The following is a 13,688-nucleotide window of genomic DNA, read 5'->3' as shown; positions in this document are numbered from 1 at the left end:
TCTGTAGAAGGGAAGTATACTGGATATTTAAATTGCATACCCTAAGTCCTGACGGCCTGAACGAGATATATCGGAAACTATTGTGTAAACATTTAGATATCTTCATTGGAATTGTAAGTATGGTTATATATGGTTACCTCCACCATATCCTTATTTTTACAAACTAACTTTCATAGAAATTGAATCAGAATAACCTCTCGACATCTTACCTTTTCTGTTTGTCCTATGTGGGCCTCCGTCCTGCCCCGAGCGGGAGGTTGACGCACTGGTTCCGTAGGGCTGCGTTGCTATGCAACCTACCGCAATGTTTATCTCCTGTGACAGAGCGTCTACTTCCCCACTTCCAATCACGAGATCAGTAATGCACATGAAAACAATGTTGGGTTTTTCCTTTTATGATAACCTTTGTATATGTTGATCTGTCTAGATACTGAAGCTTTTTGGTTTATGAAATTTGGTAAAAATACATGTATTCACTACTATGAATTTGTTTTATAATTTTTTTTTGAGGTAATTGTGACATCATTTTGGTTTTATAAGTTTAAAAACTGTGATATTTTAACATGTAACACAGACCTGAAGAAGCATCCAGTATAGTGTCGCGAAACGCATTGTCTTTTATCTATAGATATTTATTATTTTATCATTTTTTTCGTTAGTAAATTGGCATGTTGCTAAGAATCTTTGAATGCCTACAAAATAATCTTTTAATCGGGTAGCGCCAGAACGTACGTCCATTTTTCAACTCTATACCTGGAGGGAACAGGAGTTCATCTTCGGTACCACGGATCACTACGATTATCTCTTTAATCCGGAGGCCATCCTGCTGGCTAGGACGAGGCAGCATCCTTTAGGCAGTAAACAGCGTTGTGCCTGCTTGCACAACATGACACATAGATATCAGTCCCTCACATTTATTTGCACCAGGAAGCGCTTTTCTGTTTTTCTTTTCTTATAAGGATAATATAACATTGTATGGGAATAGAACTTCTTGTTAGTAGTTTCTGTTGATCCAGGGAGTTATTCGGACCACGATATTAGGGGTCGGGAAGGACTTGATGGACTGATATCTTTTTCTAAACTCTTTTACTATGATACTATAAATGTTGCCCATGTACTTTTTCCAGTATATGTAATGTGGAATTCCAGCTGATTGTCACAGAGGGATTGTATTAGAGGGTAAAGCCAAAGTTTCTCTGCATTGTCAGCAGCTCCAACATGTCTACGTAATTGCCCAGGAAGCTTTGCACCACTAAGATGAGGACATGGACCATAGCATGGGATGTGTGTGTTAACTTGGCTTGGAAACAAATAGTTTTGTTTTTTCTAAAATGTTTCTGTTTTTTTAAAAGTTTGTTTATGTCATTTACTTCAGTTGATCCAGGGAGTAACTCAGGGGTTGGAAGGGAATTTTTCCCAGACAGATTTCGAGCAAGGTCTGCTGCTTTTTCCCCATGGCTGTGCTGAAACTGGTGGTGCCAGCCCGACATGGATGCAGGAGAAGAGGAAGCTTATTTTCTCTACAACCTGTTTGTGCAAGGCAAGGATGGCCTGCCTGGAAAAGTTGTAAAGTCTATGTCATATTGTACGAAAGTCACCAAATTTAGAAGCTGTCCAGAATGGTATCTTTCCAAAGGCCAGCAACTTTGAAACTGTACCAGTCACAACCAGAGCTCATGTGTTAGTTGTGCCACACATCTGCTTTTTCCCCATTGTTTGGGAGTATAGAAACCTTAATGCTTCCCTGGGAAAGGCTTGGTTATTGTTGTGATGTCACATCCTTCCTTCGCAGGGAGAGAGGTGGCCTTCTCACCAGAGTAGCAGAGGCAGCCTCCGTTTTTTCCATGTTTTTTTGGGATGTGTCATCCACTGCAGCTCATGTTTTGTATGTTGGGGAACTGGTCATACACATAGGGGCATATTGTTCTTAGTTGCACATGCCCCCCTTTAAAATATTCATGAGCATTGGTAAAATGAAAGCTGAGCTGTGATTGGTTACCATGGACAACTAGAAATATTCTGACTTTCAGACAGCTTGATAAATCTGCCCCATAGTGCTCAGAATGTAACTCATGATGATACATGATGACAACAGCAACCCGAGTAGTCTAAATGATACATTTATCACGGTAGTCATTAAAAATACAGTTTAGCATCATCTCCAGACAAATTTGTCATTATATGTGTCTCTTTTCTCACAAAGGAAAATATTTCTTCCATTCATTTCAGCCTGGGTTAAGACCCCAGGCTTAAAAGATCAATTATTCAAAAGTTAAAGGAAGTTAAATCAGGAACATACATATACAGACAAATACATGCTCCTATAGTAACTGTAAGGTTCACCTGCTAACAGCTAGCATACAGACAAACACAGGGTAACACGGCTAAACAGTAATTTACCACTCTAAAGATATTGGAAAGAATATTGTCACAAGGAGACTTATTAAATGACAGTTTATTATGCAAGGTTACTTTGCTTATAGATTACAAAAATGAATAAACAGACATACATATAATGAAAAACCGTAAAATAAAAAGGGATAAAATAAAGAAAAACATACCACTTACTGATTACCCAAGAGATCCCAGAGGAGAACCTATAAAACCCTGGACATTTCTAGAAAGTTTCTCCAATGCAAAGTCACACCTATGACAAGATGTGGGGTTGGGGACATATTTCCTAGTTATGTCATATCTTCTCCCAGGAGTTTCTTAAGGAGAAGATATGCCCAGAATAAATTTACAATATTCTCCAACAGGAATTTACAAATCTAGCAATACTGAACATCATACTGAAACTTTGATCCAATTTTCTAATACCTAATTTCCTCACTCAGAACACCTTAGACGTATCTAAGAATGCTGATAATTGATTTATCACCAAGAAGTTGAAAACTATGAATTATGACAAGGCTGACTATAAAGTATAGTTTTGAAATAATCCTAGACATGAGAAGGTGACACCATGTCTACATTAATTAACATTTTCTATTCATGGGGCAGAGGAAACACAGAGGGTCAGAGAACAACAAGGAGGAGGTGCACCATCACCCATAACTCAGCACATCAAGACAACCCAAAAAACAGTTGTAACAGGAATAAGAAAAAATTGTCTGCAGTTACACTTCGATAATATACCTGTTTGGATATACATATAACAAGGAGGAGCAAAACTTAGGAAAAAACCTACAGTTCATCATAACAATTTATCTCTGACTTGGTTGTCTATGTTCAATTCCATTTTTGTTTTATCTGCATTGATCACGTGTTCTTGTTTGTTGTTCTTCTTCTTCAATGTTTGTTGTTGTATTTTTTTTTTGTTTGTCTCATAATAGTGGGGTTTATTTGCATTTGTCGCAAAATGTTCTTTTTTTTGACGCACATGTCCTTTGATGTCTTGATAAATTTGGTAGTGGTTTTTTCTCCTATTTCTATGCCAGGGGGTGACTGGAGTTATTTTGCGCCAAAACTTGCACCTAAACGAAAATTAAGAGATGCATTGATAGTTAACAAATTAGGTAAAGAGCACAAGTAAAACATCAATTTTATTCTAGTACTACGTTCTCCTTTCTAAAAGACATTTACTTCTAATAATATTTTGTAAAATATGCCTCATTACATTGCTATTTTTTAACTGATCAATTTCTATTGATTTTATAATAAACATACAATTGAGAAAATATAAGGAAAAGCAAAAATTAATAACATAATTACACAATGCTATCGCTGTTCACTGCTCCATTGGAGTTCTGCACACACGCAGTAGCTCCGGCATCAGTGGTGACAGGAGCTCTGCTATATGTGTGTGCCTCGCCACTGATTCTGGAGGTCCTGCACATAAAAAATGTTTGTCAAGGTATACCCTTGATGAAGCGTCCTAAGCGAAACACGTGTCGGGGATCGGCTTCTTTTGGTCTGTATACATATACTTTAATACTGCCCTCTTGCTCAGCCTTGTTTGATTTCTGTTGATATATACTAGGGAATTTGGCTATTGAATTCAGTGAGTCTCCAAATATATTTTAACCTTATGTGGGCCCTTTATATTCTATGTGTATTTCTACTTTTTTATGTGTTTTTTTTAGATTTTCTATCTAATAAACATATGCTTTTACTGACAATGTATGCATCTTGGGCTGTCTTGGATTGCCTGTGTGTCTTGTGCTGTCTTGGATTTCTTTGGATAGGCCAGTATTTTATTGTATGGACAGGTTGTGTTAACCTGTGCTATAGCTTCATTGCCATGGGGAACTTCTAGTGATTTCCAATATCTCTTATTAGCAGCTTTTGTTGCCATAAAAATAACCCAAACTTTATAAATAACATTTCCCAAATGTCTGCTTTATATTGGCATGCTTTTTCATGCATCCTTCCTTGCAGGTTTTTTGTATTTCATACTATCGTTTGTTACGGACGTGGTGATACCCAACATGTAGTGTTTTGTGTACAAAGTTATTCTGAGCGAAGTTCCAAAATCGCTTTCTTCCACTGCTTTTTCCTTTTAATCAATCGATTTTGATATACAGGCGGTCCCCGGGTTAAGTAGAAGATAGGTTCTGCAGGTTTGTTCTTAAGTTGAATTTGTATGTAAGTGGGAACTGTATACTTTATAATTGTAGCTCCAGGCAAAATTTTTTGGGTCCCTATGACTATTGGATTTTAAAAATGCAGGGTTGTCATAAGAACCAGGATTAACAATAAACCTTAGTTGCAGACACCTTTAATAACTGTTATAGCTGTTTATTGTAGCCTAGGGCTAAAGTTCAGTAAATTACCAAAATCCAGAGGGCCGTTTGTAACTAGGGGTCATTTGTAAGTCAGGTGTTCTTAAGTAGGGGACCGCCTGTAGTAGTTATCCCTTCTCCTCCAGTACAAATTCCTGAATCCTCCGATTTGAATAAATCACTTTTCAGCCGGCTATTGCTGCGTTTCTTTGTATATCCTCCTTTGCGGTAATGTGAAGCTGGCGTCCCATTTGGAAATTTTACATTCACATGTTTAATGATCGTTTGTGAAGATATTTATATTGAATAAATCCTGAGTGGCAAGAATATTCTACGTTATCTGCATGTGAATTTCTTCCAGCAATCCGCTAGAACGAAGGAGGATACACAAAGAAACGCAGCAATAGCCGGCTGAATGACGGTTTACAGGCAGTCGCCGGGTTGCATACAAGATAGGGTCTGTAGGTTTCTTCTTAAGTTGAATTTGTATGTAAGTCGGAACTGTATATTTTATCATTGTAATCCCAGCCAGAACTTTTTTCGTCTCTGTGACAATTGGATTTTAAAAATGTTGGGTTGTCATAAGAATCAGGATTAACAATAAAGCTTCATTACAGACTCCTTTGATAACTGTTACAGCTGTTTATTGTAGCCTAGGACTAAAGTACAATAAATTACCAATATCCAGAGGTCCGTTTGTAACTAGGGGTCGTATGTAAGTCGAGTGTTCTTAAGTAGGGGACCGTCTGTATTCTAATCGGAGGATTAGAATTTGTACTGGAGGAGAAGTGATAACTACTATATCGAAATCAATTGATTAAAAGGAAAAAGCAGAATAACTTCACATGCTTTAATTGTTGGACTTATGTTGGATCAGTCCTGTGGCTGTGTGCAGCTCCTGGAGATAAGTGTGCAACACATATGGGCTTATTTACTAAGGGTCCCGCAGCCGCATTTCGGCAGGTTTTCTCACATTTTTAGGGATTGTGGCGCTTGGACAGGTATTTAGCAGGGAGGAGGGCCGCCGGACGATCCGACGGATTCGGACAAACCGTGGGATTGAACTTAAAAATTCTGTCGCAAGACATACACTTACATACACCGGGAGGAAGATGGTGAACTCCGACAGAAGTGATCGGGGAAGCGACACATTTAGGAAATCGGGCGCACTATCTAAGTGAATCGTTATAGTTTTATTGCAAGTAGTGTTTTGTGGTGATTTTCACTTTTTTATGTAAAATTTGATTTTTATATTTAAAGAGGCATTAGGGTATCTTTATTCATTTATTTTAGTATAAAAAAAAGTTAAATTAAAGAAATTGTAAATACAAAAATACTTTGTCCCAGTGTTTACATCAATTGGTCATTGTAATATACTGCAGTACTAATGTATTGCAGCATATTACATAGTCAGCCTATGCATTCTTCATAGGCTGACGGGCACTGTGTAAGATTCTGCTGAAAGCACGACCTAACAGACACCTACTGCCGGCAGTCCTGGAGACCTTCATAGGACCCCAGGGCTGCCATGGAAGCAATCAGTGCTTTATGGCTTTGGGGACTTTTTATTGTGTTTTGAATTTCTGTTAGGGCGAAAGGGATGTCTGTTTGTTGTAAGTGGTCTGGGGTGATTTGAGGTAGGTTTAGATTTGTTAGGAAATTTTCTGTATATTTGGTGAGGGTGTCAGAGGATAAATTGTATAATTTTTGGTAGTAGTCCTTGAAGGCATTAGCCTTCAAAGTGTTTTAAGTGGGGTATTCTTTATTTTAGTGTCTTTTGTTTAAGGGTGCATGCACACTTCAGGTGCGCTGGAGAGGAGGAGAAGCGAGCGCTGCTCACCCCTCCCCTCTCCATAGAGAATAATGGTGCACAGCTCTTCTTATGCCCAAAGAGCACTCTCTATCTTTTTTGGGAGTAAGGTATGGTGAGCATACGCTGTGCTCACCGTACGGAGGTCGGGCGTTATAAACAACTATGGAGGACTTATATGCGTCTGTAAATTTGTCCCCCATATGGGCCCTTAGTCTATTGGTTAGTAGGGCTGCTGCGGTTTGGTCTTGTGAGTAGTATTTGGTTTTTGGAAAGTGTATATCTTTTTTGTATTTATCTAACAAATTCGCAGGTGGTCTTTGGTCTTCTAGTTCTACTGTGGTAGCATATGAGTATTTGGCTTTGTTTAGAGTTTCTAATTGGTTTATTTTTGGGTTATTTCGTTTATCTCTTTATTTTTTGCTTTTTTGGCTTTGCTACAGATTTATTATTTCTTCTGTAACTTGCCCTTTGTGGGTAATCCATACAGAGGAAAATTTAACTCCTCTGCTGTCATTACATTTAAAGAATGCAGTTATTGCTGCTTTAAGTAGAAGCATGTTGCATTACTATATTTTCATATCTGTCTTCCAGATTTAGGCGTTATATTTGGATGAGTCTCAGAGAGAGTGAGAAATACTGGTGCATGGCCAGACCAATTTATAACTCCAATGGAAGTGCGTTCGATATTGTCTGAGAAGGAGTGCTCTTGCCAGAACATGCATTTTCTTGTCCGAATGTTATGTCTGTGGGAAAAAAGGTATAGTCCTTTCTAAGGTGTGTGGTGGACTCTCCATATGTCAAAGAGGACGTTGTTCCACAGTGTTGTGTACAGTGAGTATGGTTTTTGGTTGTGATGTAGAGTAACTTTCTGGTTGTACTGTGGCATTAAAAATTTCCACATAAAAGGGGTGTACTTTGTACTTTACAAATTTTAGTTAGTCTTGTTTTAAAATCTGTGTTGTCTTTTGTTGGGAGCGTATATGTTGACTAGAGTGAGTAGTGTGTTGTTAACTTCACAGATAGTGATAATGTATCTGCTTTGAGGATGGTATTGATAAGCTTGACCTGTAGTCTCACGCTGATCGCTGATTTTTCGGGGTTGAGCTCACTCATGTGGGTGTCCTGTAAGCAGCACATTTTATTGCACTTATTTTCTTGCCATATTAGGGACCTTTTATTAGGGCTATTCAGACCTTGGACATTTATGCGTTTAGTTGTTTTTTGAACCACCATCTGCCACCTGGGGTTGGGGGCAGGCATAACATGAGGAGAACAAGAAACAGTATTTTAGTTGTACAACCAAATATAAAAATACTGTAATAGACAGATACACATAACTCGCTGTGGATGAATAACCTCCGCAATCTTGTGGGTTGGAGTTTCAAGAAGAGTAAATTATTAGGCCTACTGAAACTTGTTCAAGCCAAGAAGTAGAAAATTTAAAAAAAGTGAAAAGAAAAAAGATTAAGTCATTTTATAATATGATTAAATAAATACAATAAAAGTCCCATAAGCTCCCCAGTTACACATAAAATGCAAATAAAGTATATAAAACACAAAAAAACATACATATCTGATATCACCGCGTCCATATTAATAGGTACAAATCTAAATATTGAACCTGCTCGGTGAACGACGTAAAAAAAAAAAAACACGGAAAACTAACGTAATATACAATTTTCCATCAAACACCATCACAAAAAATGTTCTAAAAAGTGTTCAAAAAAAACCATTCCCTAATATAATATGACTGAAAAGAACAACTCTTTTCGCAAAAAATAAGGCCTCCACCAGATCTGACAACAGAAAATACAGAAGTTATGGCCCTGAAAAATTGATAGTAAAAACAATTCGATTTCTCCAATATTGGTTTTGCTCAGTAAAATTGAGCAAAGAAAAACTATATAAATGAGGTATCACCGCAATCGTAGTGAACCAGAGAATAAAGATATAATATTATTTTTTCGTTATGGTGAGAGGGGGGGGAATGCTAAAAATCCTAAATAAAAATTGATGATTTTGTTTGTGTCCCCCTTGAAATAGTTAATAAAATCTCATGAATAAGCTATAGACCCCCAAAATAAATTATCTATACATTGTATCTCATCCTGTAAATAATAAGCCCTCAAAAGTTCACATTACCAAAAAGAATGTGACAATACAAATCTGCTGTGAATGGCGCGGCTTCTATTCTGTGCCCGTCCGTGCGCCCGTACAAAAGTTTACCACCACATATGGGCTATCGCTACACTGGGGAGAAATTGGGCCTCAAATGTTGCAGAGTGTTTCATTAATTAATTTATTATGAAACTGTCAGATTTGGCCTAAATGAATGTATTTTCCAAAAAAAATCTAAAGTTTCTAAATCGCAGGTCCATATTATTTTAACCCATGTGAAACACTTAAAGGGTTAATAGACTTAATAGAAGTTGTTCTACATACGTTGAGGGGTGAATTTTTTATAATTATAATTTATGGGATTTTACTATTATTTAGGCCTTTCAAAGTCACTTGAAATCTGAGTTGTCCCTCAAAATGTGAGTTTTGGCAATTTTCATGAAAATGAGAAAAATGGCACCTAAAGTTCTGCGCCTCATAACACCCTAGAAAAACTGAGAGGATGCATAAAATATCATCTCAGCATAAAGCAGACATTCCGTAAATGTTAGTTATCAAGCTTTTTTGGTAGTTTTACTTCCTGTTTTGAAAGCGGAACATTTCAAACTTGGAAACTGAAGAATTTTTACAAACTTTTGCAAAATTTCCACTTTTTTTCAGAACGAAACGCAAAACTTATCACTTAAATTTTACAACTAACATGAAGTACAATGTGTCACGAGAAAATACTCTCAAAATCAGCAGGATATGTTAAAGCGTTCCGAATTTATAAACAATTATTGTGTATGTTTGTAAGGGAGGGAGGGAAAGACACCAAAAGAGAGAGGTTAAAAATTTTAGTGAGGTATGAGACTGCTGCAGAAAATGACTTGGGGGAATAAGGTCTCTGATACAGTTGGTTGGGCAAGCTGGAGAGAGGAGCCTGGATACTTCTTCTTTCAATGGTTTAAAGGAAGAGAATGAACAGGTTGAGGTCCCAGAAGTAAAGAGATTCATGGAACTAATGGAGTTAGAAATTTCTTGTCAGATACAGTTAATTTTGTCTTTTAGATAGGCCCCATGTGTAATGTGGATCCAGCTTCCCCAAGCTCCTGAATGTTATAATTGTGTTATCAGCAAAACTCAACTCAAGGATTAAACAAGATATTATTTTGCATCAGTGTAGCTACAACATTCTCAAGTTATGTTTGGTTCGTAATGCATGAAATCAAATAGTACATTTTCTTTAAAGAGGAAGTTAGTGATAGATGCTGTGAGGCAGAAGGGGATATCTGGTTGTTAATAGAGATGTTAAAGTCTCTCATGATGAGGGTTGGTATCTCACAGAATACAAAGTTGGTCAAGAACTGGACAAAGTTGGTGAGCTAGGAGGATGGTAAACCACAGCTACTCACTGGATAGAAAAACCTGAGGATGTGGACCTCATAAGAAGATAAAATGAGACAGGGTACAGGAATGAGATGAAAAGTGTAGAGTTAGAAGTATGCTAACACCTCCTCCCTGCCTATTCTCCAGTATAAGAGAAGTGAGAGAAATAGGACAGAGCAGTATCAAAGGCATTGTCATCTTCCTGGATCCATATTTCTGTGATTGCCAGCAGGTCCAAAAATTTGGTATGAAATAAATCTTTCCAGTTTATTGCGCTCTGAGTGGGATTTCCAGCGGCCACTTTAAAAGGTTTTATGGGGTAGGAGAGTGAGAAAATATGAATATCTAGATCTCTGTCTAGTTTCATGTTCCTAGCTGGGGAAGTTAGTTAGGTTTAGTCCACATGCTATGAAAAATTTTTCCATGATAGTGGTAATCCAAAGAATACAGGGTATATATGTTTTGGATTTATAATGGTCAGGGTAGTACAAAAAGCTTGCCCATTTTCCTATCAAAAAATAGGAAAGGGAATAGGAAGGGAATACACAGCTAAATTTCAGATGCCACTATCTTGTCCACTAAAATACCTAGAACTACTGTATGCCTATGATATGGGAAGTGAAAAACATATTTGGGAATGTGAAGATCCAAGTCCCGACCATTTCTTTAATTGCCCATACAGTATCTCTGTGTCTGTAGCACACAATCTTAATGTGGTTTATAGAAACATGCTAATCTATAATATGATATAAAAGCATGGTTATAGGTGGAAAAGAGCCCCAGACAAGGGCGTCTAATGCGGCACTCCATCACAAGCCTCACAGCCTGACTTATCTCTTCCGCTCATTTGCATTTTATTAAAAAAGGATTGTTAAAATGGACAATTCACCCTACCTGAGGTGATAGTTTATAAGTTTAATGATGATTACAGGTTCCTGTGCTGTGCTATAGTTCTACAATATACAAACACTACAGACTACAATGAATGAGAAGTGGAAACAATATAATGAATTTAAGCTAAACAATAATATTGCTGTGTTTATGTCAAATTTAAATTAGATTGAATTTCATATGTTTTATGCCGGTGCTAATTTTATTAACTTATTATTATTTTTTTGAATTACAATCATATGTTAATGATATTTATATTTTGTTTTAGACACTGCCCTTTTTGAGAGTTACACTCAAGGCGAGATACAAGAACTTGTATCTACTCTTGTAGAGAGATACAGCCAATCAATACACTCTGGTGACGACCCCAGGAATGTTGCCAGAATGAAGAGAGCCAGAGTTCGCAAACAGCCTTGCACCATAAAGGAGCTTGAAGTGCGAGTAAGCGAGCTTGGTCTTGGATACATATCCGATGAAACTGTTCTGTTCCGCTATTGCAGTGGTAACTGTGAAGCAGCTGTTCGCAATTACGACCTTTCTCTTCAGAGCATCAGAGGCAAAAAGAAGATAAAAAAAGAGAAAGTAAGAGCCAAACCTTGTTGCCGGCCACTAGCATATGATGATGATATTTCTTTTTTGGATGCCAAAAATTATTATCATACTATCAAAGAAGTCTCAGCTAAGGATTGTGGCTGTGTTTGACATGTAACAAGGATGAAACCAAAACTGATTTATTTCTACGGAAGAAAATAATAACACTACAACCTTTAAAGGCTTTATCTCATGAAGACAGGAGATCGCCATTCTTTAATTCTACCTCATTAAATTGTGTACATTGGGATATGACTCTTTGTAAGAATAATAATTTTTTATATATGACTCTAGAACTAGGTGGTAGAGGAATTAGAGGTTTTATGTCAACAACCAGAATAACCACACGATACCTAACCATAGTTATGGCAATAAAACATGATAAAAAATCTGAGTAATCAAGTTGGCAATATATTTATTTGCATGTGGACTAGACTGATTTGAGTAGACTATTTGTAGGTTTCACTCTGTTTCTACATCACTTTCTTTTCTTTGTCAAAAGTAGGTCTCGGAAATTATGTACCAAATTTATTAAATACTTTGCACCTAGATGAAGTAGAAATCTCTGTACACCAAATGAAGTGGTCTCAGTATATCAGTGCCAAAATTTAGACTGCAGATGTAAAAACTTATGGCAATGACTAAATATGCATTTCCTTTAATGGTTGGGAGTTATAGAAACAGCAAAATGTCTTCTATAAAGGTACATAGCAGTTACAGAAACATTGTAGAAGAGTAAGCTGCCCAGTTGCACAAAAAGTTATTTAAAAATAGTCAACTCACCACCATCTTCATTAGTTGTATTCCATTATAGTGCAGGGAAAGAAGATCCATGTAGGTTTTGGTAAGCCGCACAGTTACCATAAGTTCAGGAGTTACAAAAACAGCTTAGTTCACTGGGCTACACTGTTTATTTAAAGTGTAACTCTGATGTTATAATGATTTTTACCAAATTGTGAAACAAACAGAATAATGGCCCTATTGGGTTCCTCATCATTTCCTTTCAAGAATTATGGTATTATCTGTTCTGAAGATGCTTGTCAAAATTCTTCTTCAGCAGCAGTGAAGTGGATGGAGGCTAACATTATGCTATATCAGCCCTGAAGCTTGAGTCACATTTAAGTTGCCCACAGTTCTTATAAACAGTTGTGTACTCTCATTAAGTAATTTAGCAGTAAATCTGGTGAGATTGTTACAAGTAAATCCACAGAACACGTATGCATGCAGAATGTATATAGTGACTAGCCTGGCAGATTTCATTACATGGGGGTACATGTAGCATGCAATACGTAGTAGAAAACAGCATTAAAACAGATTCATGATATCTATAATCTGTGCTTTGTGAGCACTAAGGGTTAATAGCTTCTCTGCACTGTGCTGAAAGTTCCCAGAAAGCAGGTGGGGGTTGCAGATAGTCTGTGACACAGCATGAGGTGCAGAGCAAGAAAGATTTTGTACTGGAGGTACTAATAATGAAGAGGGGAGATATTTTGACTCACTATTCTGTATAGGAGACTTCTGCATCCTCAACACTGAACACACACAGCTCTGCTACACACAATGTGAGCGCATGACTTCCCCCTTCCTCCATCCTGAGTGAGCAAGGAGCTGGCCCTCCTGTGTAACTGTATCTCTAAACAACTAGATGGAATCAGAGCAGAAATCGGCACAGCCAGGAGTCACAGCTAGTACAGACCCAGACTATACTGATAAGGGTAGCAAAGAAACTGCAGCACATAGGTAATCAAGATAATGGGGGTCATTTATTAAGGGCCCGATTCGCGTTTTCCCGACGTGTTACCCGAATATTTCCGTTTTGCGCCGCTTGTACTTAAATTGCCCCGGGATTTTGGCGCACGCGATCGGATTGTGGCGCATCGGCGCTGGCATGCGCGCGACGGAAATCGGGGGGCGTGGCCGAACGAAAACCCGACGTATTCGGAAAAACCGCCGCATTTAAAAACCGAAAATGTGTCGCATAAGGACCGCTTACCTTCACCTGGTCCAGCTCGGTGCATTCCGGCGCGATGAGTTTACTTTCAGCGCAGCAGCGCCACCTGGTGGACGGCGGAAGAACTACCTTATTAAATCCCGGCCGGACCCGAATCCAGAGCGGAGAAGCCGCCGCTGGAACGCGAATGGACCGGGTAAGTAAATTTGCCCCAATATGTTCTGCATCCTAA

At 37.9% G+C, this 13,688-nt stretch overlaps 1 protein-coding gene across 3 annotated transcripts in view; it reads left to right on the top strand.

The window, feature by feature from the left end:
* Window positions 1-11,753, top strand: part of NRTN (neurturin) — a 488,581-nt gene extending 476,828 nt beyond the window's left edge. For all 3 annotated transcript variants that reach the window (XM_072113848.1, XM_072113846.1, XM_072113847.1), the window contains one exon: window positions 11,183-11,753. In XM_072113848.1, the coding sequence (XP_071969949.1) occupies window positions 11,183-11,616 (434 nt within the window). In that variant the 3' untranslated portion in view covers window positions 11,617-11,753. The remainder of the gene's footprint in view (window positions 1-11,182) is intronic.
* The last annotated feature ends 1,935 nt before the right edge of the window (window positions 11,754-13,688 follow it).

This window comes from Engystomops pustulosus, chromosome 1, assembly GCF_040894005.1.
Source record: "Engystomops pustulosus chromosome 1, aEngPut4.maternal, whole genome shotgun sequence".
In the NCBI taxonomy this organism is placed as follows: Eukaryota; Metazoa; Chordata; class Amphibia; order Anura; family Leptodactylidae; genus Engystomops; species Engystomops pustulosus.
This window is presented reverse-complemented; position numbering and strand designations above follow the sequence as displayed.